The sequence below is a fragment of the Gambusia affinis genome, linkage group LG04 (assembly GCF_019740435.1).
Source record: "Gambusia affinis linkage group LG04, SWU_Gaff_1.0, whole genome shotgun sequence".
NCBI classification, from domain to species: domain Eukaryota; kingdom Metazoa; phylum Chordata; class Actinopteri; order Cyprinodontiformes; family Poeciliidae; genus Gambusia; species Gambusia affinis.
Window position 1 is genome coordinate 26,307,820 of NC_057871.1, and position 23,796 is coordinate 26,331,615.

The following is a 23,796-nucleotide window of genomic DNA, read 5'->3' on the forward strand; positions in this document are numbered from 1 at the left end:
TATATGTATTTCTTTTCATCTTCTCTTGGCTGGGTGTGGCAGCTGGCATAAGACGGTACGCAGGATAAATTTTCGGCGCAAGTGCGACGAGCTTCAGGACCTGCTTCTTTTAGCTGTACCTCAGTTCAGAACTGCTCTACATCTGTTGTCTGGGTAAGTTAAGAGTAACATCAGTTTGAATAGTGATATAAATAATACTGGAACACTTGTGTTGAATGCAAACTGTATCAAACGCTTAGATGAAGCAAACAAAATTTGACTTTTTAGCCACTTTTGCACTCCCTGTGCCTACAGAGTAATTGAGGAGCTCCAAGGAATAAACTGGATGCCTTTGGATGATTCTAAAAGCTTTTCATTGCTAGAATTCAACAAAGTACTGATGGTGAAAAACAATGAGTGTTTTCTGACTCTACAGAAGTTATCCAAATATCAGGCCGCACTTCTGAATTCGGTATGTCTTTGTTCCACAAAAGATGCAATTTTTTTATTGCTTTTCTTTTATTAATTAAAAAACATCCAATACTCTTTGATGAAACCTTTTTTTATCTTCAGGTAAAAGATGAGGCTTACGAAAATCACAAAGAGCTCCAGTTGCAACTAAAACTTTCCAAAAAGATCAGGGATTCTTCTGAAGCCATTTGCAAGCTCTTGGCCCATCGGCAAAGCATAAAGAAACAGCTGGCCCAGTCAGAAAACACTTTGAAGAAACTGGGAAACTTTGCGTTGCTGGTCCATTACATCATTATGCAGAATCTTGCTACTGTCGTTCAGCAAGATGCCAATTCTTTTCTTAAATTCTTTAAGGTATTAAGAGAATATAATACAAACTGTACTGCAAAAATATTCATGTAGCACAAATGTTTTTATACGGCGTGAAGTTAAAAGCACAAACTTTAACGTAAAGAGAGAGCATGCAAACGTATTCAGTCACTCAGGAATTTGTTTGAGAGACTAACAGCATTATGAATGCCAATGAACAGAGCAATGATAAAGTTGTGGAGCAGTTTAGAGTTAGGTCAGGCTGTAAAAAGGTATTCTAGGTTTTGAATATCTCAAAGAATACTGTTTAACTCATCAAATTATCAGGTTCCCTAAAAAGTCTTAAAAGTCTTAAATACATGTTTATAAAAATAAGGTCTTATAATATCTTGGATTCATTTAAAAAATGTATGAATCCAAGATATTCACTCTGTCCTCTGAAGCTGAGGACAGTGAGGATTTTTCCCTGAGAGCCTTCAATGTGGATGTGTGGGTCTGCTTTTAAAAACGCTTCAGTGATCATTGTCTCGACGACTTTAAAATTTAGGACTTTAAAATTTAAAGTCAAGACGGTTTAAGCTAATGGTTACTACCTGCTAATATGTGCTTGCTAGCTAGCTTTTTTTCTTTTTTTTTTTTTAAATCATGGCCAAGAGCAGACTTATTGCCAGTTGGCTGGATGGCATATTTTTTCCCCTCCATTGGCTCACTTCTTTTGCCTACCATTATGATGCTTGGCGTGCTATGGAAAACAAAAAGCTTGGCGCTATCGGTGTTAAGGTTGTAGAGAGCCATATGTAGTGTGAGAAGCGCAAAGCCACTGCCAAGAGCTTCAAACAGAGCCCAGAAATCTCATAGCTTTTGCTACGGATGATGGTAATAGAGAGGGATCCCTCTAATATTCCATTTATTTATAGTTTTTTCAATCTTAAATTTCATTCATGGTGGCATTAAAATGGTCTTAAGTTTGACTTTCTGAAACCTGTATATACTCTTGTTTATAGAGTTTGGCACAACCAATTGCAGAGATCCACTGCTTAGGTGGAGTAACATGTTAGGTTTTTGTAGTGTACTACCCAAATCTGGCCTTTGTGGAAAGCAAACGTTTCATTTGAAATTAACACTGGGAAAAAACCAGTCACCAGTCACCAGCCACTTTCACGTGATGTCCTCTAAAAGTTATTTTCAAAACTAAGACACATTTTTCTCCTGTTAACATAAATGGGGACACAGAGCTATTCTGAAGCTCATCTTTTAGGAGTTGGTACGCTGATGTTTATTGTATTATGTGTTTCTCAGAGAGTTTCATCTCAGCGGCGCAGTGTCTTCCGCACTGAGTTGCGTTTCAGTACCAATAGTCAGTTAAGCACTGACCCACCAATCTCTGAGTTTCACAAAGCACTGACCAATTCCTTCCTGAGGGCTGACACCATTGTTCAGGTAGCTAAACATTTATTTTCAATACAAATTTTATGATATTTAAATTAGAATATGCGTTGCATGGACATCAACTCTTTTCATCCCTGACAGATATGTGACGATTTAGGATTCTTCCTGGAGACTGGCAGCAGAGGCTGTGACTGGGATCAGGATTTAACCTCTGATGAATATTCTACTGAGACAAGTACGGTAATTTCTTTTTGTTTCTATTAATGTTGTATTGTAGTAACATCAGTTGCTTTATACGGAAGCCAGCAGCAGACATGCTCTGCATATACTTATTTTCCCTTGGTTTTCTTGAGATGACTTACGGTAATTTCCCGATGGTTTTCTCAAGTAAACCTATCACCAGTGGCATGAATTTGAAAGATGGATTCAGGTTTAACACACACCTCAATTAACTTGTTAATTCGAGAGAACTAAATTAACTAGTTATCTCAATAAAAACATTGTGAAATTAACTCGTTATCTTGAGAGAACCATTGTGAAAAATACTAATCTCAAGAAAACCATAGGGATAACTCATTATCTCTAAGAAACCATCGGAAAAATTAACTCATTTGGAAAAAAACCTTTGTGAAATTAACTTATTTCAATAAAAACATAATAAAATTAACTCGTTAACTTGAGAAAACCATTGTGAAAAACACTCATCTTGAGGAAACCATCGAGATAACTCTTTATTCTGAGACAACCGTTGGCAAATGAATTTATCTCCAGAAAACCATCTGGAAAACGTTTATGCAAAAGATGTCCACTCTCAGCTTCCATAGCTTTGAGTTGCAATTTTGTAAGAAAGACAAGTTTTTATTGTTCTCCAGAAACAAAAACACAGTTGCAGTGATTGATCAACCAATCTCTCTCATTCAGCTTCTTTGATAGTGGATGGTAAAAGGGTGAATGGCTGCTACTTTCCTCTTTCCAAAGCCCAGCTTGAGTGGTACGTCAACATCAATGATGTTACAAAGCAAGTTGATACTGAGCATGCCAAGATCATCAAGGTAAAAGCATCTGTTTTTACAATCACTAGAAGCTAATCTTAAATATTAGTAGTCTGTTCATATCTTTTCATGTCTCTTGGAACAGGACTCCGAACTAGAAATAGAACAGTTCTATGCGAATTACTCATGGTTGAAGAACATCCATTTGTTTGTCAGTCAGTGGAGTTCAGCCTTACTGGAAACCATTAAGGATCAGCCTGCGTCTGTGTATGAGGAGCTCATTAAGCAGCTGCACTGCTGGGCTCAGAGAGTCCAGACAGTGACCCCATCATGCCGCACATCCAACAATCTGATCGTCATCCATTCTACCAGTACAAAGCAAACTCTAAGTATGTGTTCACTGTGCGAAAACAAAAGCTTCCTTTTCATAAAACCTCAAACTGCAACTTGTGGTTTCGTAAACTGAAAGTCGGATATTAATATTCTGGGGTTTTGGAAACCTTTCCAAATGTTAAGTAATGTAAAGCACTGAAAACTGCAAAAAAGAAAAAAGAGAGAGCAGTGAATACATTTGAAGACCTTTTAACTTGATTTGATTTTGCAAATTTGCATGCGGTATCTGCATCAAACAATACATTAAACCTGATTTGTCGCAAAAAAAATGGCACACTGTTAACAGAACATGACGTACAAACCACCAAGAAGCTCTTTAAGCTTCATGAAAGGTCTGCTAATGTCTGTACGGTTTGAGAAATGTACTTTGTGTCTCATGATGAATCCTCTTCCTCTCTTTCCTGTTGTTTCATCAGTGGACGTGCTTAGCATCATTAAGGAGGAAGTGCAAAGCCTGCTTGTTGACCAGATGAAGAGGCAGTCAGAAACCCTCATGGAGGAGTTGGAGAGGATGACTGCTGAACTCAAAACAGAACCAGACGATGTGAATGACTTTTCTCAATTCGTCTTTACGGTAAAGAAACTTTTTCAAAATAAGACGTTTACACAAAAGAGGACAACATTTGAAAGTAATGGTTATATGCCTTATATCAACGTGAAATACAGTTAAAACCTGATACTTGCGTACACCGAATACAGATTTTTTTTTTCTCACTGTCAAATGTTAAGTCAAACCAAACTCTCTTGTTTTAGGTGACTTAAAATGACCAAATATATTTATATTAGCTAAATTCCAGAGATGTTATGAAGTAGTTTTTTACCTCTTTTTTCACACACTTACTGTGTGTTCTGGCAAGATAAAAATAAATACACATCCTTGTACGTCCTGCTGGTTGTTGCGATGGAAACAGAAAGTTGTGGGTTATTAATTAGACATTTTTCATCACCTTAAAAAGTAAAAGAAAGAAGTGCTACTTTTATATTAAATTGATTGTTAGAAGTACCAACAGCAACTCTGGTAATTAGATTAAAAACGGTAATTTCTTCACCATGAATAAGCATATTCAAATTAGGTTGGATCTTTGCCAGGATGCCCTAAAAATCTGTTTATGTCTCTAAATTAAAGACAATTTTGTTTGTTTTACAAAGAAAGGTTTATGAATAATAAGTGTCATTTCAGACCGTCTTTTTTTACACTGTCATCCCAAGTGAATGATTTATCCTAAATGTGTCTTTATCTTACCGTGCCAGATGCTTCTTTATGCACCGCTGTTTCATATTGAAATACAAAACAATGTGTCTATTTGTTCTATTTTTAAAAGTTCTTCATTTCAAGGATTTGATCTTTGTGCAACATTTATTTTAACATCTTTCTATCAACCGACATTTCTGCTATAGAAAAGTGGTCGAGGGAGGAGGGTATTTCAGTCACAGTTAATGTAGTTGTGATACTTTAAAATATGTTTGATAAACAGGTTATTTGTTGCGCCTGTGCAGGTCAAGGAGTTGGAGAAGATGTTGGCTGACATGCAGAGGCGTTTGGAATACATTCTCTCTCTCCGTGACACAATTTGCATGATCTATAGGAAGATGACTGAGGAGGAGCTGGCTTTGGAAGAGAAGGTTAGCTGACAGAGATGTGAAAATGATGCCATAAATAAGGCTTTTCATAGATGTGCTCTCCTTCTATGTGCATAAACTTGAAAACTTGCAACGTTTGGTCAGATCTCGAAGATATTACTTTTTCATTTGCATCCGTTTGTGTTCTTATATTTAGATGATGAGGATGTGGGATAATTTTATTGCCCACCTGAAACAGGCTGATGCCCTCGTGTCCCAAAGCCTTCCCACTGTGACCAACGCACTGGGCACAATGTTTTCATATTTGTCATATGACCTCAGAAATATAGTCCTTAAGGCCACCTCTGGGCCTTTCCTTGACCCGAGCCAGAATGCCAACGAGATGGTGTGTAAACTAAAATACATGGGCACACGTGTGCAAACACTCAGGACCAAACTGGAGGAGCTTAGTAATTGCAGTCAATCCATGCAAGGTGAGTCTAGATAAAAATATTTTGTGTGAGGAAAAAAAAAGAATAGGCATCTTTAATAGTTACGCAGCTAATTGAGAAATAGATGTTATCAGGTTACCAAACCTCTGACTCTTTGTGCGTCCCATTAGAGCAGCAACTGGATCTGGTTAGTCTGGCAGTAGATGTCAAGAAAATCCTCGCCCGTGGAGAGTTGTGGCAACTTAAAGCTGAGTGCACTGCATGGATGGAAGAGTGGAATCTACTACAACTCAGTGATGTAACCTGTCAAGTCATTCATTTTTACCTTATTACCAGAGAAAATTAAATAGCTACAATATATTTTTTTTTATTCCATCTACTCCTTAAGTAAATTGGAATGTCCTTCACTCTTAAGTGGATTCTTATGGCATCAGTTAATTTATTTGGAGCTTAAATAACTTGAATAAACCTACAACATATAACGTGTGAATGTGGTTTAGGCCTGTTGTAAAGCATTATTTTAGGAATTGAGCAATATTTTCTATGAGAATATCAATAGGTACTGATAAATTAGAAAATATGATTAAATGCAGCTACCGTGCGCAGTTTAATGACACAAATCAAACTTCTATACGTGCCTGGTATCCTAAAGAAGTGTATTACGAATGGGTATGTTTCTTAAGAACAGTATTTGTTGTTGTTACCTAAAAAATAAGTAATAAATAGTTCTTATTGCCAGTTTTATTATTATCACAATAGTACTACAAAATATAAAACTTTTAAGTTCATCCCTACCTGTGCTCTAGAAATCCTTACTATTCTATGATGCTTCATTTATCTCCTGATTTGTTTTCATTGTTAGGTTTCAGTGCCACAAGCTATGGAGAAAATTATCCTTTGGAAAAACCAAGCGCTGTCTTTGACCAGTATCATCCCTGCTGATGATGCAGTGCTGGAAGAGACTTCAAGAATCCTGAAAAAGCTAAGCCACCAGGCTGAGGTCTTGGCAAATCTGAAGAAGTCCATGCTTAAGGAGAAACACTGGAAAATTCTTCTCCACGGTTAGGGACTTTTTTTTATGTATGTTTTACCACATTAACCACATCTTATACAGTGCTTTGCAAAAATAATCATTTCATGTGAATTTTTTCACTGCTCACTGTTTCTTTTTCCTACTAAGATAATTGATTTTGGGGAGGGGAATTAATATAACAGAATAACACTAAGTTGCACATAATTGTGAAGTGGACAAACAAGAATGTGTAGTTTTCAGCATTCTTTGCTTATTGAAATTGAGAAAAGTGTACCATGGGTCCATATTAAGCACCCTTGGTCAATACTTTGTAAAACCACCAACATTTGCCCTTCCGACTTTTCAAGCTAGCCATATTAAATGGACAGCCTCTCTAGGGCAAGTTTGAAGAATTGTCTCACATCCTCTGGATTTAGATATAATCTTTGACTTTTCCATTCCAACACAAACTATGCTTTGATCTATACTACTCCATTGCACCTTAACACGGAATGTTTAGGTTCATTTTCCTACTGAAAGAATTGTTCTACATTGAGGCTATTTTGACTTCTGCAAGGCTTGTGTCAATCCATCAGTAGGACTCTTTTGTTTCTTTATTTTAACAATGACTTTCTTTTTGCTGTTTGTTTGCGAATTTTATTATTTACCAATTTTTCTGATTTTCTTTTAAGGTTGCATTGACTTTTACGCAAGGTTATTCGAGTCGTGGTAATAAAATCTCTAAGGTTTTAATTTGTAAATTTAGAAAATGCTACATCATTTTTTCCCACTTTACAGTTAAGTACTACTTTGTGTTGGTCTGTAACACATAACCGCTATAAAATACTCAAGAATTTGTATTTGGCAAAATGTAGAATTGCTTAAGGGATGTAAATACTTTTACAAGGTACATATGATTCCAAGAGTAATATGAACTATTCATATTACTGTGTTTTGTCACACAGACATGGGCCTCCTTGATGTTAAAAAGATCAACCTGACTGTCGGTACATTCATGTCTTTTTTTGACTCTGAAACCCACGAAACTCTTTTACAAAAGGTGAGTAAATATTTCAGATTATATGCAGTCTGGTACAGTAGTGATTGAATGGCAACAAAAGACAAGATAACATGTTTTGGAAATCAGGCTTAATAATTACTTAATGTAAACCATCCTTTTTTTTTTTTTTACTATTATCAGACATGCAGGGACGCACAAATAGAGAGAGACTTGGATAAGGCTCTCCAAATGCTTTGTTCACAATGGAAAGAGAAACTCTTTCAGCTACATGAGTTGGTTCTCCCTACTTGCCGTCATTGTCGGGTTCCAACTAACTTCGATGCAACTGACTTCGATGCAACTGACTTCGATGAAGATGAGATGTTCATAGGATCCATCCTGTTACCTGTTAAAACCACCCTCCAATGCTTCTGTAATGGTACCAGATTCGCCATTGTTGGTATGACCAAATAAATTGCACCATTTCTGTATTTCACATGAAGACTTTGATTTCACTGCTTCTATACCTTAGGAGTTTACGCTGTAGCAATATTCTCCTACTTTCTCTCTCAGGCCTAGAAACATACTTTGCTGACATACAAAAGGATTTGATAACAATTTCCACTATGAGGAAGTCCCCACACAGTGTTGAGATCAGGCGGCAGTTGAGAAATTTGTCTGAGTGTCTAAAACTTCTTGGTGAAGTAGTGATTATGAAAGTATATCAAAAGATTTTCTGTTTGTCTTCAGCTCTTTAAAATAATCTGCCTTTTTTCTCGTCATTTATAGATAAGCTGCTTGATTTATTGGAAAGATTTCAGCCAATTTGGGTCTTCCTGACAAAGACATTAATAGAAACATCAAATTGTGACCGAGTGGATCTGGTAAGTTCTAATGCATTCACAAGTTGAACATGTCTCATTTTAAAAGCTTTGTAACTAAATATTTTCATATTGAATTTTTTTTGCAGCTGGAGCATTTTCAACCTGTTGATGATGCTTTTAAAAAAATAATGCAATCAATCTCAACCGACCCTCACGTGTGGACATTTATGAGCTCTGAACTAAATTGCAAACATGATAGTGACAGCTTTTGCAAGACCCTCATGGATGGTTTGTTTACAATGGAAGATATTTCCAACCGGATGGAGAATTATTTTCAGAACTTTCGTGAGAAGTTTCCAAGATTCTTCTTTTTGAGCAAGAGTGAGATAATGCAGTTACTCTCTTTTCACCCGTTGGTATTGAAGCAGCAATTCTTTTTGCGCAAATGCTTCAAAGGTGTACATTCGCTTGAAGTGGATCTTAAAAGATTGTCACACACAAGCATTTTGGAGAGCTCTGGGCCTTTACCTGAAAATCCCAAACAGATAAATGTTCTGGGTGTTTTTGGCAGCCTCCGGGAACACATTGCTTTTCAGCCTCCTCTGGAATCAAGCCCTGACATCGTGATTTGGCTACGTGAATTTGAAAAACACTTTAAATTGTCAATGGTAAAACTCATAAAACAGTGCACAGTGCTGAGAAGACAGCTTGAGCCGGTCGGTCATGAGATAATGTATGTCAGTAAAGTGGCTGACTCTGAGTCGGGCAATGCAGACGAGATGAAAGATGCACACCCATTGTTAGATTTGTTTCTGGATTTTCCACTTCAATGTCTGCTTGTGGTAGAGGAGGCATTCTTCTGTGGATGTGTTCTCAAGGCTTTCCAGGAAGGAACTCCAGAAGCGTTGAACGAGATCAAGACAAAGAACAATTTAAAACTGACAATCCTTTGCAATGTTATCAGGAATAGAGTCCTGGGCTCTGAAAATAAATCTTTGATTTCCAAATATGCAATGATGTGCTTGCGGGCCTTGGTTCAACTTGCAATGAATCATGGACAGCAGCTGTCTCGACTCATGGACCTACCAGTAGTACCTGAGTCATCTTTTGAGTGGCTAAGCATGATGAAGTATCATATCAACACAGAAGATGAGATTCTGGATTGCAATGATAATCCATCATGTTATGTGGATATTTTGGATCACCATTTCCAGTATGGCTTTGAGTATTATGGACCACATGACTGGTTGTTGGTGCATACTCCCACCACAGACAAGGCAACACTGGGGCTTGTTCTTGCTTTGATAAGGTACAGGTCTGGGTTTATGGGTGGACTTTCAATGTCTGGGAGAACAAACACTGTAATCCAGCTAGGAAAAGCTCTTGGACAGCTGGTTGTGATTAAAGAGTGCACTCCAAGCACGGCATCTGCTGTTGTTCAACAAATGTTGGTGGGTGCCATTCATGCAGGAGTGTGGCTTCTGTTGGAATCTGTGGACTTGCTATCACAAGGTGTCCTGACAGTGCTACAACAACTTCTCAGTGACATACACCACTGTTATGTGGCTGTACAGAAAAAAAGGACTCAAAAGCTGATAAAGAAGTCAGACCGTGAAACTGGTTGCATTGAGATTTTAGATCCAGAATGCGATTCTGAGCTTTTAGGGAAAAGAATATTTCTCAACACAAGCTTTGGATGTGTTCTTACCTCATCTAATCAATATGCCTCAAAGATTCCAGATTGCCTGCGATTTGCTGCCAGGCCTGTTTCATTAGCACACCCTGATTACAGAATTGTTGCGGAAGTGACTCTGGCTTCCATTGGATTCTTAGATGCATTGTCTTTAAGCCATCGTCTGTTGTGCCTGATCACCCTGGTTAAAGATTCTGAATGCCTCCCTGATTTGTTCAATGACAATCAAAGCTGTTTTCTTGTTGTCTTGCAAAAGCTCATCTCTGCCTCAGAAATATACTTACACCATGCTGTAAGTCAGCGAGAACTTTCCATTCGGGATCAAGTAAGTGATGCTGAAGAGAGTGATCCTTTGACAGTGGAAAGAAAAGAATCTACAAAGCTTCCACAGCTACGCAAGGCTCTGCTATGCACTCTACAGGCTTTGATGGAGGAAACAGCGATTGTCAAAGCTATCCTTTCTGTTTTGACACCAGAACACAGAAAAGCCTCCCAGTTCTACACTATTCTCAAGGACACATTCCCTTTAGCAGTTCAGTTTCCAGATTTTCAAAAATTTATTCAAGAAAGAGAGAAAAAACAACTTCAAGATGCAGTTGTTGAAGAGCTGCAAGAAGTTCACCTCAGTTGTGACAAGGAAATAATAAAGCAAACCCTTACTCTTTACCAGACCCTGAAGTTCTCTCAATCTGTCATTCTTATTGGCCCATCGGGTAGTGGAAAAACTACTTGTTACAGAATTCTGGCTGGGGCATTAAGTAGACTGGCAAGCACAAGTATAAACAACAAAGGTACCTCACATGGAGAAGCACAGATCATTGCATTGAAATGGTGCTATGTTGACACTGTGGTCCTGTTTCCAAATGCCATGTCCCACAGTGAGCTATTTGGATTTTTCTGTGAAGAAAGAGGATGGAAAGATGGAGCTGTCGCAAAAGTTCTTAAAGATTCAGAACGATACGATCGAACATGCCTTCAAATCTTTATGGATGACACAGACAGCAAAGAGACATCACTTGCGAAGTGGTTGGTATTGGATGGAGAGCCTATAGGTCAGCCTTGCTGGTTAGATTACTTTACCACACTGTGCAGTCCCCAGGATCCACATCTGTGTATGTCAACAGGTGAAACAATCTTATCTCCATCACAATTCAGTCTGCTTGTGGAGATGACCGACCTATGTGATGCAAGTCCCTCTGTTGTGACCCGGTGTGGCCTTGTTTATTTCACACACACTGATCTGTGGAAGTCCATATGGAACAGTGAAATGAATGCTCTCTCAAAAGACTATAGACTGGTTGAAGGAGTACAGAAAATGTGGAAACGACTGGCTCAAGACCTTTTCTCCAAAACGTTGAGTTTACTTGGACAACATGGTTTAACTTCTGTCAATAATTTTGAAAGTGGATCATGTGAAAATTATGGCCTTCAAGAAATCACATCTTTTGTTAGGATCCTGCGAGCTCTTCTGTATCATTTTATAAGGCACCCCGTAAAAGAGAAAACAGGTGTGTTAATCACAAAAGATGAGCTGATACAGTTGTGATAGTCATGCTAGTTTCCATTGTCCATTTTGTGTGACTTACCTGTCTATCTCATGTGACTTTAGATGAAAGCGATGACCCAAACAGCAATACTGAAAGTGAGCTAGAGCTGCTCTTCAGAAACTTTTTCTTGGTGGCCTATGTTTGGGCATTTGGAGGACATCTGCACTTTAGGTACACAGATCTTAATGGAGCCTTTGAAATGTAGTTCTTTGTGTGTTGAGCAGTTTTACATTGCTGAGTAACTCTTCTAATATTTGTAACAACTTTTTTTACCTTTCTGTTTTTTCTTTGTTTGTTTGTTTTTTTCAGGCATTGGCCAAAATTTGACTTGTTAACCCGCGAAGTGATGTTTGCTTCCAGGTACAAAATTCAAGTTCCAGAGCGAGAAAGTTTATTTGAACACTTTTTCAGTAAAGACAGTAAAATGGATCCCAGTGCTATCTTGTCAACAAATACCATTACTCCAAAGGTTTGTTCATTATATTGAACCAACAATTGTGAAAATGAATAAAACATTCAGGTTATCGTCTTCTAGTCTTTGAATCTATCTATTCTTATTTCCAATTTATTACAACAGTTTTGGACATACTGGCATCTGGTTGACACAATGTTGGAGGCACACCAGCCAGTGTTGATTGCAGGAGAGCCGGGTTCTGGAAGAACTACTCTGAGCAACAGCTTGTCAAGTTTTGACCTGCCACACATTAACATTGCAGCAAGTCCACTCCTGAGCTACAAAGACCTGCGCCTCATACTTAAAAATATCTGCAGACACAAGCACAGAAAAGATAATGTGTTTTCAACAGTAAAACTTCCAAGTCTCCTTTTGTTTGTGGAGGATTTGCATGATGCCCCCTGTGGTAAGTAAAAATAATGGCCGTTACATTTCATAGAGAAAAAGCATTTGAAATTAATATATTTTATTTTTGTTGAAAGATGTCTTTGGGCGGAAATCAACAGCCTTGGAGGCACTACGTCAATGCATGTCAAAGGGAGAGATTGTGACACTTGACACCTACTTTTTTGAGTCTCTGACATCTGAAACTGTCAGCTATTTGACTACGTCTATTATCTCCAGACTGGGTGATCGTGATCGTGACAGTGGTGGAATATCTTTGCGACTCTCAAGACTCTTCTCCATCTTTGTGCTGCCTGGCCTTTCTGAAGATGCTATTTTGTCTTTCCATTCTGCATTTCTAAAAAGGTGGCTTAGAGAAATGCCACTAGATTGCTGTGTCGACAAAATGTCAAGCTGCATAGTCACTGCAACTATAAGTCTTTACAATGCTGTACGTGATCATTTTCATCCCACTGGACAGAGGCCCTTCTTTATATTCTCGTACCATGACATTCAGAAGGTGTTTTCAGGGATGTACTTGTGGCAGCATAACATTTTAAACACAAAAACCCAGAAAGACAGAAAAATACGTTCAGGTTTCCTCCCGTTTGCATCAACTACTTCAGAACCTATTCTTAGCATAATACATCTCTGGATGCATGAGTGCATACGCACCTTCGGTGACAGGTTCTGCTCAGAGAAGGAAATGAATACTTTTCTGACACTTGTTGCCAAGACAACATTAATCCACTATGGACATGCGTTTATGAAAGGAAGCCATACGGACATTTTGGAAGTTGAAGATATCCAACAATTACTTGCAGTAGGTCAGAATGTTGATTCTACACAATTTCATCGGAGGAGGAGTATGTTTGAACAGTCAGACCTTCTGAATGACCAGGCAGAGTCTACAGCATTTTCCACAGAGGAGATAAGCCTGGAAAATTACACTATTGAGCCAGAGTTGTTGAAGCTCATGGTGGATGACATGACCAGTCTTGTGTGTGCTCCTGAGTTCTATCCTGTAGTGGAATCTATGAAGCATCACCCAAAGATTAAACCCGACTCGTATCAGCAGCATGACTTTGATGTACTGCAGCAAAAGCTGCATGCGCTCCTTGATAGAGAAGTCGATGATATCTATAGCATAACAAACAGATACATTTTGCACACACAGGGAATGATGCAGCTATTACACATACTCAGAGCTTTGCTTCTACCTGGAGGCCATGGAGTGCTGATCGGCTCAGACAGGAAAACAGGACGTAAAACTGCTGTACGTTTAGCTGCCTACATCACAGGTTATGAGTTAATAGAGTTAGATACTAGCAATGAGAATCAGTTCCATGACATCCTAAAAGATGCAATGCGCAGAACCAATCTAAATGACATTAATACCATCATACTGGTCCATGAAAACATCAATCCGGCTGTGAGAGAAGAAATACTGATGCTTATGGCACAGAAGGCCTCCCCAGTGGATTACAAAGGAGAAAAACTGAGTACTCATGTTTTCAGAGTGACCTCTCTGAAATACTTAAGTCTATACCGCATGGAAAGTTGGATAAATGAAAAGTAAGTGGAAGACAAAGTTTATCACTTAGTCATTGTGCAAAACTAGTACTTGTTCAAAGAATAAAGACCAGCAACACACCAAACATATGCATCTTTATGACCAAAATAGGCATCCTGATAGGACATTGCAATACACTGTTTCCTGACACTTTTTTGTCAGCAGCAGCCCAAATTTATTTAGCAATTTAAGCTAAAGTAACTCTTTTTTTGGCATGAAGGACAGCTTTTCCAAAGCTTTTCAGGGATGCTTTGTATCAGTTGTCTAGTCATCACAAATTAGCCCCTTTTAAACGTGAGGAAAACATGCTAGCATGCTTCTTTTTCCTGCTCCAAACACACCAATTGAAGCTGCAGCATGTAACTTTTACAGAAATGTCCTTGTCTATATTCATTTAAACAGTCACTGTGTTATGACAGTAGGGTATGAGACAGGTAATCTGTGAAAAAAAAAAAAATCAAGGTCCTCCACCTCCTCCCAGTACTGTACTGCTATTGCTGTCTAAGGAAATGCTCTGCTCCCGATCAAAAACAACCAATCAGATTCTGGAGGAGTGTCTTACCGCTGTCAGACACCATTGTGTACTCATCGAAAAATGTGCTATTGGTAGAGAAACAACTTCCTGTCACAGGAAAACCGTTCGTCCACCATCTGTGGCCATGACTTAGGATTCGTGGCAGACTGTTTTGGTGAAGTAGCTGTAGCATAGCAGGAAGCAAGAGGGAATGGGTGAGAACAATGACAGCACTGAAACCCTCCTCCTGGCTCTGATTGGTTGTTTCTTACTGACTGGGGTATTTCTGCAGTTAGTACTTGGAGCATTGGGAAAAGGCAGGGGAGCTTGATTTTTTTCATAAATTATCTGTCTCGTATTATACTGTTAAAACATAATGAGAAATGTAACAAAAATAAGTAACTTTTTTTTATTTGTTAAAAAAAAAAGCTATATACTGCAACTTTAAGAGGAAAATATTCACTTTCTGCATAGTATTTTGTAACATTTAACATATAGGGTGATGTACAGATATTTAGTTGGTTGTAATGTCATAGTGCCTAACAAATGTACCTCTTTTGAACTGAGTTTGTTTTGTTTTATATATATATAAGTATATATATATATATATATAAGTATATACATATACGTGGCATGGAATTGTTCAAAGCTTTCTGGTTTTTGTGTGTGAACTCTCAACTCTGTGTTATGTCTTTCTCTGTGATCCAAAGGTCTTTTGGTAAAGATTACAAAAATATCCACGTGTTCCTGTTGATGTCTTACACAAAAGTCAATGATTTACCTGCAGACAAAGAAACAGAGCTCTGGAGTGTAAGTGCTGAAATATTAAGTGTGTCAAATAAAAAATTCTTTTATGGTCACTTTTATAGACAGACAATCCAAAATACATTCCTTATTTTAAAACATTTTAACAGCAACTTTATTGTCAAGGTTAAAGATGTCAGATCTATTGTATTTACTGTACATGCAATCATTAGGAAGATAAAACCAATATCCCGGGCGAAAAAAATGTAATGTTCTGTGCAACAATATTTTACTTCCTGCATGTTTTTACATTTTAGGCACAATTGACCAAGGCCCTGAAGCTCAGCAGCTGTGTGGAAGTCTACCAGGCATGGTCCTCTCAGTCTTTGGCAGAACTAGCTATTCAGAGCCTTAAATTGTGTCCTTTTAATAGTGAGTCCCGCCAATAGAACTCATCTAAACCTTACCATGTGGTTTTTTTTTTGTTTTTTTTTTTTAATCTATTTTTGCCCCTGAAACATTAACTCTTTGGTTTTATGTGGTTGTGTTTGTTCTCTTCTTGTTTTTTTTGTTTTTTTTAAAGCACCCATAGAGTTCTCAGAGGATACCTTGCCTGTGGCTATGGCAGGAATCCACCAGTCTTCATTTAAGCATTCTTCTATCTTTGTTCAATCTTGTCCGTTGACCCCTACGACTTATTTGGAGTTCATCTCCTGCTTTGCCCACGTTTACAACAAACTGTACAGCAAATGGCAAACCAAACATGACAGGTAACTGTTCTGCTGTTTTGTTGTAGCTTTTTTTTTAAATATATATATATATATATATATATATATATATATATATATATATATATATATATATATATATATATATATAATATTTTAAGGTTAAACCTTAAACTGACAAAAATATGACATTGACTCAGCTATATAAAACATGCTATGGTGTATAGCTTTTCCATAAAAAAAAGATGTGCTATAGAACCATTCAAACATACTGACAATTCTGACTGCAAATATACTTAAGTGTTTCAAAATTTAGTATAGCTACGTACATTACAGCATGTTTGTTTTTCACTCAGGTAAAGCAGAATCAGAATATTCTAGACCGTTTCAGTTCTTGCGATAATGGATTGTAAACAATAATATCACACTTTGCTTTCCTTTTTTGCTGATTGACAAGAACAAACAATAATATCAAATAAAGGAAATTGTTATGCATCAAACCAGACATATGTTGGGTGTTATGAGGGTAAAATATTTTAAATCAGATATTTCTTTCTCTAATTGTTATGCTATTTCCTTAGTTACCATAACATTTGTATTTATGTGTATTTTGAGAATTCAAACATTCTAGTCAGGTTTTGTTTTTTTCCTTAATGGAGATAAATACAATATGTCACATGGTTTTTCTGGACTGAAACATAATAAAGTTCTATATATTTTTTCCAGAATTGCTAATGCTCTGACGCGCTTGGATGCTGTGAATAAAACATCTGAACTATGTAAACAACTTTTAATGCGACTGCAAGAACAGATTGGTAACGCACGGAAGGTAATGCAAAGCAATTTAATGCACTTTTAATATAATTAAACTCTACTGCAGTTTTGTTTGTCATTGGAATATTTTTCAAAGTTTCTTTAAAACATATGTTTACTCTAGTGATGAGTATAGCAGAACATTTGCTGAATTAGCTAGAAGTGACTTTTAAAATCAAAAATCTGTTTCTCTATTCAAAAGCTTGAGTCAGAGCTCATGGATATTTTACAACGGTTGAGGGTTGAATATGAAGAAGCTGTGGAGAGACGCATGGCTGGAGAGAAAAAACTGGGTGACATAGAGAAGATGATTTCACAGTTTGAAAATCTGGTAATGTGTTGTTTTTTTTTAATATCATGACAACATTTTCTTAAATATAGATCTGAAGAGTCTGGTGTGTATACTGTATGTGTCCAGCCCACCTGAGTCAATACTCTGTTGAACTACCTTTTGCTTTGTTCGTTTTCCCTCACACATACATGGAGGCTTCAAACATGGAGAACCACACTTAGTTTTATACCTGACTGACTGATAAACTCCAGTTAGATTATGGATTATGGAGTACTTATTACGTTAGACCAACATTTAGCTTCATACTTTTAATATTGGAGCAAGACCCCAGAGAAACTCCTGTTAGTTTCTAAATTATGGAGTACTTAGTAACCCAGAACAAGAATCAAATATGTAGAATCAACATTTAGCTTTTTTTGTTACTATTACCTTTTTCTCTTTCTTTTAGTTTTGTTGTTTGGTTTGAATTTTTTCTAATTCATGTAAAGCACTTTGAACAGTCTTGTTGCTGCAAATGTGCAACATTTTTGGACATCTAAGAGTTTACGGTTGTTCTTGTTTGCTTTGTCTTTTTCAAGATACAATCAATATTCCTGGCAGGCGTTGAGATTCTGAATTGCTTGAATCAAGCTGACCTGGAGGAGGTGCGTCACTACAGGGATCCACCAGAGGGGGTGGTGAAGATGATGGACGCTATATGTTTGATGTTTAACCGTCCGCCAGGCTGGGAGAGTGCCAAGCATCTCCTCGGACGGCCCAACTTTTATGAGGTGCGTGAAGGGAAATCTTCTTAATATCACACAGAATGCAATGCAATTCAAAGCAGTGCTCATTCATCGTCATCAGTTTGTATACCAATGAAACAATCAGGGTTTTTTTTTGCACCTTTGTCGAATGCTTTTAATCCAATAATTTTCTTTCCCCAGGAGCTGCAGTTCTTTGACCGCTCCAGTATGACCGGTGAGCAGCTGGAGCAGCTTAAAGAGATAATCGATAGTCCTCTGTTTGAACCAGAGGCTGTGCGAGAAGTCAGCAGGGCCTGTGAGTCCCTGTGCCGATGGATCCAGGCCATGTATGAGTGCTGCCTTTTGCAACATAACATGTTGCTCAAGAAACAATTGGAAGGTCAAGCCGGAGCTACACGGCGTCTGCTGCACTTGTTGAGGAAGAAAGAGAGGGAGGCCGATGAACGCTTAGAGAACTACGACCAACAGCTTCAAAACATTCAACATGAGCTGGAGGACCTCCAACGCCAGATGTACAAAGCCGAGGACGAAGGAGAAGATTCTACCAAATGTGCTATGCGTGTGGTGATGCTGTACCAAAACTGGAGGGCTGCATTTCAGGTGATACAGACATGCTTTCTAAACCCACAATTTCTAGGAATTGTTTTCCCAGATTTTTTTTTTTTTTGGGTGGGGGGGGTTTATTTGCCATGCGGTGAAAAAGTATTTGTCCTCTTACATATTTTTTGCTTGCTTCATGTTGTCAGGCAGATTTAGTTTAAGTGATAACTTGATTCTGGGAGAAACAGGGTGTCCCCCACATCCTTAAAAAGTCTAAAATTAAAGAAAATGTATGTTGGTCTTAAATACATTAATTACAGGTTTTTAACATTTTCTGTAACTATAGCAGTTTTTTTGTTTGTTTGTTTGTTTTTTCTGGCTGATCTCATCTCTCTCTGCACTCTGTCTCAAGGCCGTTAAGGCTACTGTTAACCACATGCTAGTACTTGCTAGTAAGTAACTAGCTTTTTTGGGTAAACGTACATTTATCAACTGTTGGTTGGACGTTTGTCTTAAACACTGGCTTATTTCTGTTGCCAACCCACACAAGGCTACATCCAAAGACCATAAAAAATTTTGCAGTCTTGGTCCCCTGGGGAAAAAAAGCTTTACTTTCGTACATTTCTGTTGTGATACCGATCTTAAATTTTATTCATAATGGTCTTTAAAGGTCTTAAATTTCAGCCAGTGAGACCTTTTGAAACCCTGAATTAGGCGTCTTGGTGCCTGAAAAAACTGAACTGAAAAATGTGGTCAATCATTGTTAATTCAATATTAATAGTGGGCTAGATATAACATTTTGCAAATAAATAAAATGGGAACTTTTCTCTTTTTTTAAGTCACCTAATCTTAAACCTAGTTTGATGATCTGAAATATCCATTAAATCTGCAAGGAGGCAAAACATTTTTCAGGGCACAGTATTGAGCGGTAACAAATTTCTCTTTTATTTTACCTCAGAAATTGGAGTTGCGTCGTCAGAAGATACCCGGTGACGCCCTTATTCTTTCGGCCACCATCTCATATTTAGGACCGTTTGAGGCGGCTATACGGACAGATCTGAAGGACAAGTGGATGGAACTTTGTCGGACTCGACATATTGACATAAACCCCAAGGACATCAGGAGCTCCCTGTTTACCGACAAAGGCACAGAAACCATTACTCCCCCTCCTGGGTTTCCCATCCCCGTGACTGAGAATCTGACGCTGCCTCTGGGTTGGCTGTTAGAAATAAACGACTGGCAGCTAGACGACACGTTCTCGACCAGACTCAGAGTGAAGATGTTGCTATGGGGCTACAAGGAGGCCTGCCTTTTCCACTGGCCTCTTCTGACAGACTCTTACCAACACTTCCAACTGAGCTGTCAGAAGTGGTTCACAACAGGTAGGTCCTCTCAGTGTTGAACTTATTTCTGTTTAACTTGAACTAATCTAAAACAAGGAGTCACAATCATTAGACACAGAGTTATTTTAATTTAATGGCATTTACATATTTATGATTGAAACAACGCACTATAAAGAATTTACCACCTTATGTTTTCTGATTGAAAAGATCTAACTATATTTATTTTTTGATCATCTTACGTGCTCTTTCTTCTTGAGGGAATGGAGTGGTTTTCAAAAATATTCATACCATTTGAACATCCTAACATTATGTCAATTTTACAACAACAAACATCAGTATTTTTGCTATTTGTGAACATTGACTTTCAAGTCATGGCACACACTCTTAATTGGACCGAACGATATGCTTTGATATAACTTCAGAGTTAAGAACGGCTCTGTGTTTGTCTGTTGGGTAATATTCACATCACATCTTGTGCAATTCACCGAGTCTTATTTCTAAGTTGTTTTGAAACCTCTTCAAATCTGTGCTAGCAGTCAATACATCTCACTTACCTCCTGTCCAGGAAGGGTTACAAGTCTTGAGAAAGAGTTAAACTGTGATTTGGTGCTGTGTGCTGATGATTCAGACCTCATTGAGAAGCTGGATCTCGCTGCTGAGAAAGGTGATTTAAGTAACCAAATAAAGTACCTATTGTTCAAATAATGAAGGGTTTTTTTATAAGTCAAATACTGATGCAAATCTTGTGTTTTTTGTTTTTTTTCCAGGATTGGTTGTACTTGTTACTAATATGCAACGTGCCAAACCTACTCCTGAGTTTCTGGCAAAACTGGTGCCTCCAAATCGATATTGGTTTTATAGACGAGAGCAGCCCCCTCAACCCGTTCATCCAGATTTCCGCCTCTACCTCAGCACGCCTCTGCCTGTCAGACTGCTTGACAGGGGTAAGAACATCTGCTGCTGGTGTCTCAGCCGATATCATCTGCACCAACATTTTTTCTTACATTCAGGCCTATCACGACAACAAATTTTGCTTGACGATTAATTGTCCCAAAAATCATTGCGATAAATGGTAATATTGGCTTTTTGAGATCGTAACGTATTGATAATAGAATAATAATGCAAGTCCACCCTCTCACAGACTAACAAAGTTTGATAATGTTAAAAAAAAAGAAGCTAGTAACACTGGAACTGGGAGATATTGTAAATATCCAAAATAAAACAAGACAGCCAAAAACAATAAGAAGAAATAAGAACCACAAACAACAGAAACCTTAATTAAAATGGATTATAAAGTTTCTGTTTACAGAAACATACTATAATCTGTTTAATATGACAAAATATATCATGAAATTAATTGATTAATTGATTATTGCGAACAGCTTCCTTAAATTGATATTAGACTGTGTGTGTGCAGGCATTTGGTTCGATGGCTGGCTTAGTAATTCTAAGAAACTCTATTTTATTCATGTCCTAACATGGATTAAATTCCACCTCTTGAGCTGTTTCACATTTTATCAGGTAAAATCAAAACATGAAAACGCTCAAGGCATGCAAATATGTTCACATAGCGCTGTTTTTATGAGCTGAATCTTGAAGGGATGATGAAATTATAAGGACAGCTGCAACCCGACATGGATGCTGAGCAGGACACAGGTTGACTTTGAGGCAATGACCTCTTCCTGCGCATTTGAAATTAATAACTCAAGGTTTCATTTACTCCTGTTCCCCAGGGATCGATCCGTCCATCTTGGCCGAAGTGCTTGTGGTTGACCTTTCTCTGAGCTCAGAGGAGATCCGGGAGCTGCTGCTGACACAGCTGATGCAGTCTGATTGCAAAGTGCTGCTGATGCAACACATGCGATTCCAGAATTACAATCAGTTCCTGCAGGAGAAACTGGTCTCAGCAGAGGTGACAGAGGCAGACTATTTATTTCTGGGTGTTTCTGTTGTGTTGGATTATTGAAAATTTCACTAATTTAGTCTTGGAAATCTTCAACTCGTGGATTGAGTTATTTATTTAGAGGTCAAGCTTTAATCAAGGTTAAAGTAGAGATGCACCGATCCGACACTAATATCTATATCGGTCCCAAAAGTGAAAAATGTGTTTATTCACTCTAACTCTATAGCTTTGTCAGGGTTTCCCCCAGAAAACTTGCTAAGCCTGCTGGTAGAGGCGCCAGCTGTGTGATTGCTCTGCTCTGCCAGCTTTAAATGCATCAATTATAAACCTATCTTTTAGGAATACATCTGCTCCGCCAGTGAAACGCTCAGAGCAAAAGAGACGCTTGCAATCTGGCTCAAAAAAAATAAAAAATTAAATATACATATATATATATATAAAATTAAAATAAGCAACGCTTAGCCTGGTGTGGGGGCTATTAAAGCATGGCGGGCTGCAAGGCTTATAAAACACTGGGGGAAACCCTGCTTTGTGCTCTGAACGACATCACAATTTATTATTTATTTTACATTATATTTAGAATTCCTAATTGCACTTTCTGAACCATTTGAGTTTATTTTTTACATATCTGACCAAGACAGTCAACCTATTGGTTTTGTCAGTTTTTACTTTATCATTTATTTCACATTGGTTGTTCTACACTTAATTTTACTGACTAAACAAATTAAAGTTGTGTTGCTTTTACATGTTTGACCAAGTTTGTGAAGGTATTGGTGTGTTTAGGTGTGCTGAACTGGTGCATGGTTAGCAAATTTGAAATTCAGCACAGTTATCTCTGTTTAAAGTAATTTGTTGTAAATTAATTCAGCACTGATTTTCTGTGTCGGGTTGGTATCGGCTGATATTAAACCTTAGATATCTGGGTCAGACGTGAGAACCGCGGATCAGTGCATCCCTAGTTTAAAGACAACCTTTATGCAAAACAATCATGTTAAATACTGATGAATTGTTATTCTGTTACTTTGTATTTGTACTGAATGTTCTAATTCTTCTCCTAGGAAGGACTGTTAGACTACATTTTAGAGTGTAAATGCATGCTGTTCAAAGATCCAAATTTTCTGCCTCGTTTGGATGTCTATGAAGAAGAAATGGAGACTTTGCACGATGAGAAGAATAAGTTAAGAGAAGAGCTGAACTACCAGGAGTCCTTGTTGGCCCACCCTCGTCTGTTAATGAATCTGGGCGCCGCCCTCTACCAGGCCGTCCAGTCCGTGTCCCGTCTTTCTCCCGCATATTACTTTTCCCTGCAGAAATTCCGGAAAGTGATGCAAGAGGCTTTCGATGAAAAGATCAGGGCATTAACATCATTTCCAGCTGGGCAAGTGGGAACGGTCATGCTACCAGAGATTATGAACACGATGGCGCACTTCCTGCTGCTAAACTACAGACCACGTCTGTTCAGGAGACACTTTGCCATTTTGCAACTGTTGGTGTCTCTGGAAATACTCGAGCACAACAAGCTTTGCACTCGGGTAGAGAAGGTGATCTTCCTCAGGGGTCTCAAAGACATTGAACACAGTGATGCTGAAGTGAAATCCTTAGACCTACCCAGCTGGATACCTTCAAATGTTCACTCAGAGCTAATCTTGTTGGAGAAGATTCCCTGTTTCAACAAGCTAATCGATTCGCTCCGCATCGCTCCCACACAGTGGCAGGAATATTTCTACTCCACTTCTTCTACTATAGTAGGGAACGTTCCGCGTTGCTCTCACTCTCACCTTTCGCTGCTGCAGAGGGCTATCCTGTGGAAAACCATCCGCATTGACTGCCTGAAGAAAGTAGGGGACGCTATGAATGACTGCTTGCTTTTACTGTCTTCAAAAAAATCAGCAGCTCCAACCTCTGGGGACCCAGATGTTCTCTCAGAGTACCTGACGAGATTCAACGTACCCATCATCTTTACACTGCCAAGCACAGAAGGAGATATGAAGATAAGCATCGATCCTCTCGATTTCATACGTCGGTTGGCCCACAAAGATGGACAAAAAATGGTGAGCAGACAAACATGTGAAAACGTTACATCCTGCAGGATGTATCCTGTCTTCCTTCATGAGTTGCTCTGTGTTGACGTATCATTTCAA

At 38.2% G+C, this 23,796-nt stretch overlaps 2 protein-coding genes across 3 annotated transcripts in view; both read left to right on the top strand.

The window, feature by feature from the left end:
- LOC122830308 (extracellular serine/threonine protein kinase FAM20C-like) overlaps positions 1–23,796 on the top strand; it is a 44,223-nt gene that overhangs the window by 12,122 nt on the left and 8,305 nt on the right. The window lies entirely within an intron of this gene.
- Positions 1–23,796, top strand: part of LOC122830306 (dynein heavy chain domain-containing protein 1-like) — a 32,415-nt gene that overhangs the window by 2,512 nt on the left and 6,107 nt on the right. For both annotated transcript variants that reach the window (XM_044115549.1, XM_044115550.1), the window contains 33 exons: positions 43–153; positions 295–451; positions 553–804; positions 2,059–2,199; positions 2,290–2,383; positions 3,070–3,200; positions 3,286–3,529; positions 3,950–4,107; positions 5,031–5,156; positions 5,311–5,587; positions 5,716–5,843; positions 6,408–6,606; positions 7,523–7,617; positions 7,759–8,017; positions 8,131–8,256; positions 8,347–8,441; positions 8,528–11,582; positions 11,684–11,792; positions 11,931–12,090; positions 12,199–12,481; positions 12,558–14,034; positions 15,257–15,356; positions 15,608–15,722; positions 15,874–16,060; positions 16,745–16,847; positions 17,034–17,162; positions 17,702–17,893; positions 18,050–18,469; positions 19,368–19,791; positions 20,318–20,416; positions 20,520–20,696; positions 21,486–21,664; positions 22,714–23,706. In XM_044115549.1, the coding sequence (XP_043971484.1) occupies positions 43–153; positions 295–451; positions 553–804; positions 2,059–2,199; positions 2,290–2,383; positions 3,070–3,200; positions 3,286–3,529; positions 3,950–4,107; positions 5,031–5,156; positions 5,311–5,587; positions 5,716–5,843; positions 6,408–6,606; positions 7,523–7,617; positions 7,759–8,017; positions 8,131–8,256; positions 8,347–8,441; positions 8,528–11,582; positions 11,684–11,792; positions 11,931–12,090; positions 12,199–12,481; positions 12,558–14,034; positions 15,257–15,356; positions 15,608–15,722; positions 15,874–16,060; positions 16,745–16,847; positions 17,034–17,162; positions 17,702–17,893; positions 18,050–18,469; positions 19,368–19,791; positions 20,318–20,416; positions 20,520–20,696; positions 21,486–21,664; positions 22,714–23,706 (10,795 nt within the window). The remainder of the gene's footprint in view (positions 1–42; positions 154–294; positions 452–552; positions 805–2,058; positions 2,200–2,289; positions 2,384–3,069; positions 3,201–3,285; positions 3,530–3,949; positions 4,108–5,030; positions 5,157–5,310; positions 5,588–5,715; positions 5,844–6,407; positions 6,607–7,522; positions 7,618–7,758; positions 8,018–8,130; positions 8,257–8,346; positions 8,442–8,527; positions 11,583–11,683; positions 11,793–11,930; positions 12,091–12,198; positions 12,482–12,557; positions 14,035–15,256; positions 15,357–15,607; positions 15,723–15,873; positions 16,061–16,744; positions 16,848–17,033; positions 17,163–17,701; positions 17,894–18,049; positions 18,470–19,367; positions 19,792–20,317; positions 20,417–20,519; positions 20,697–21,485; positions 21,665–22,713; positions 23,707–23,796) is intronic.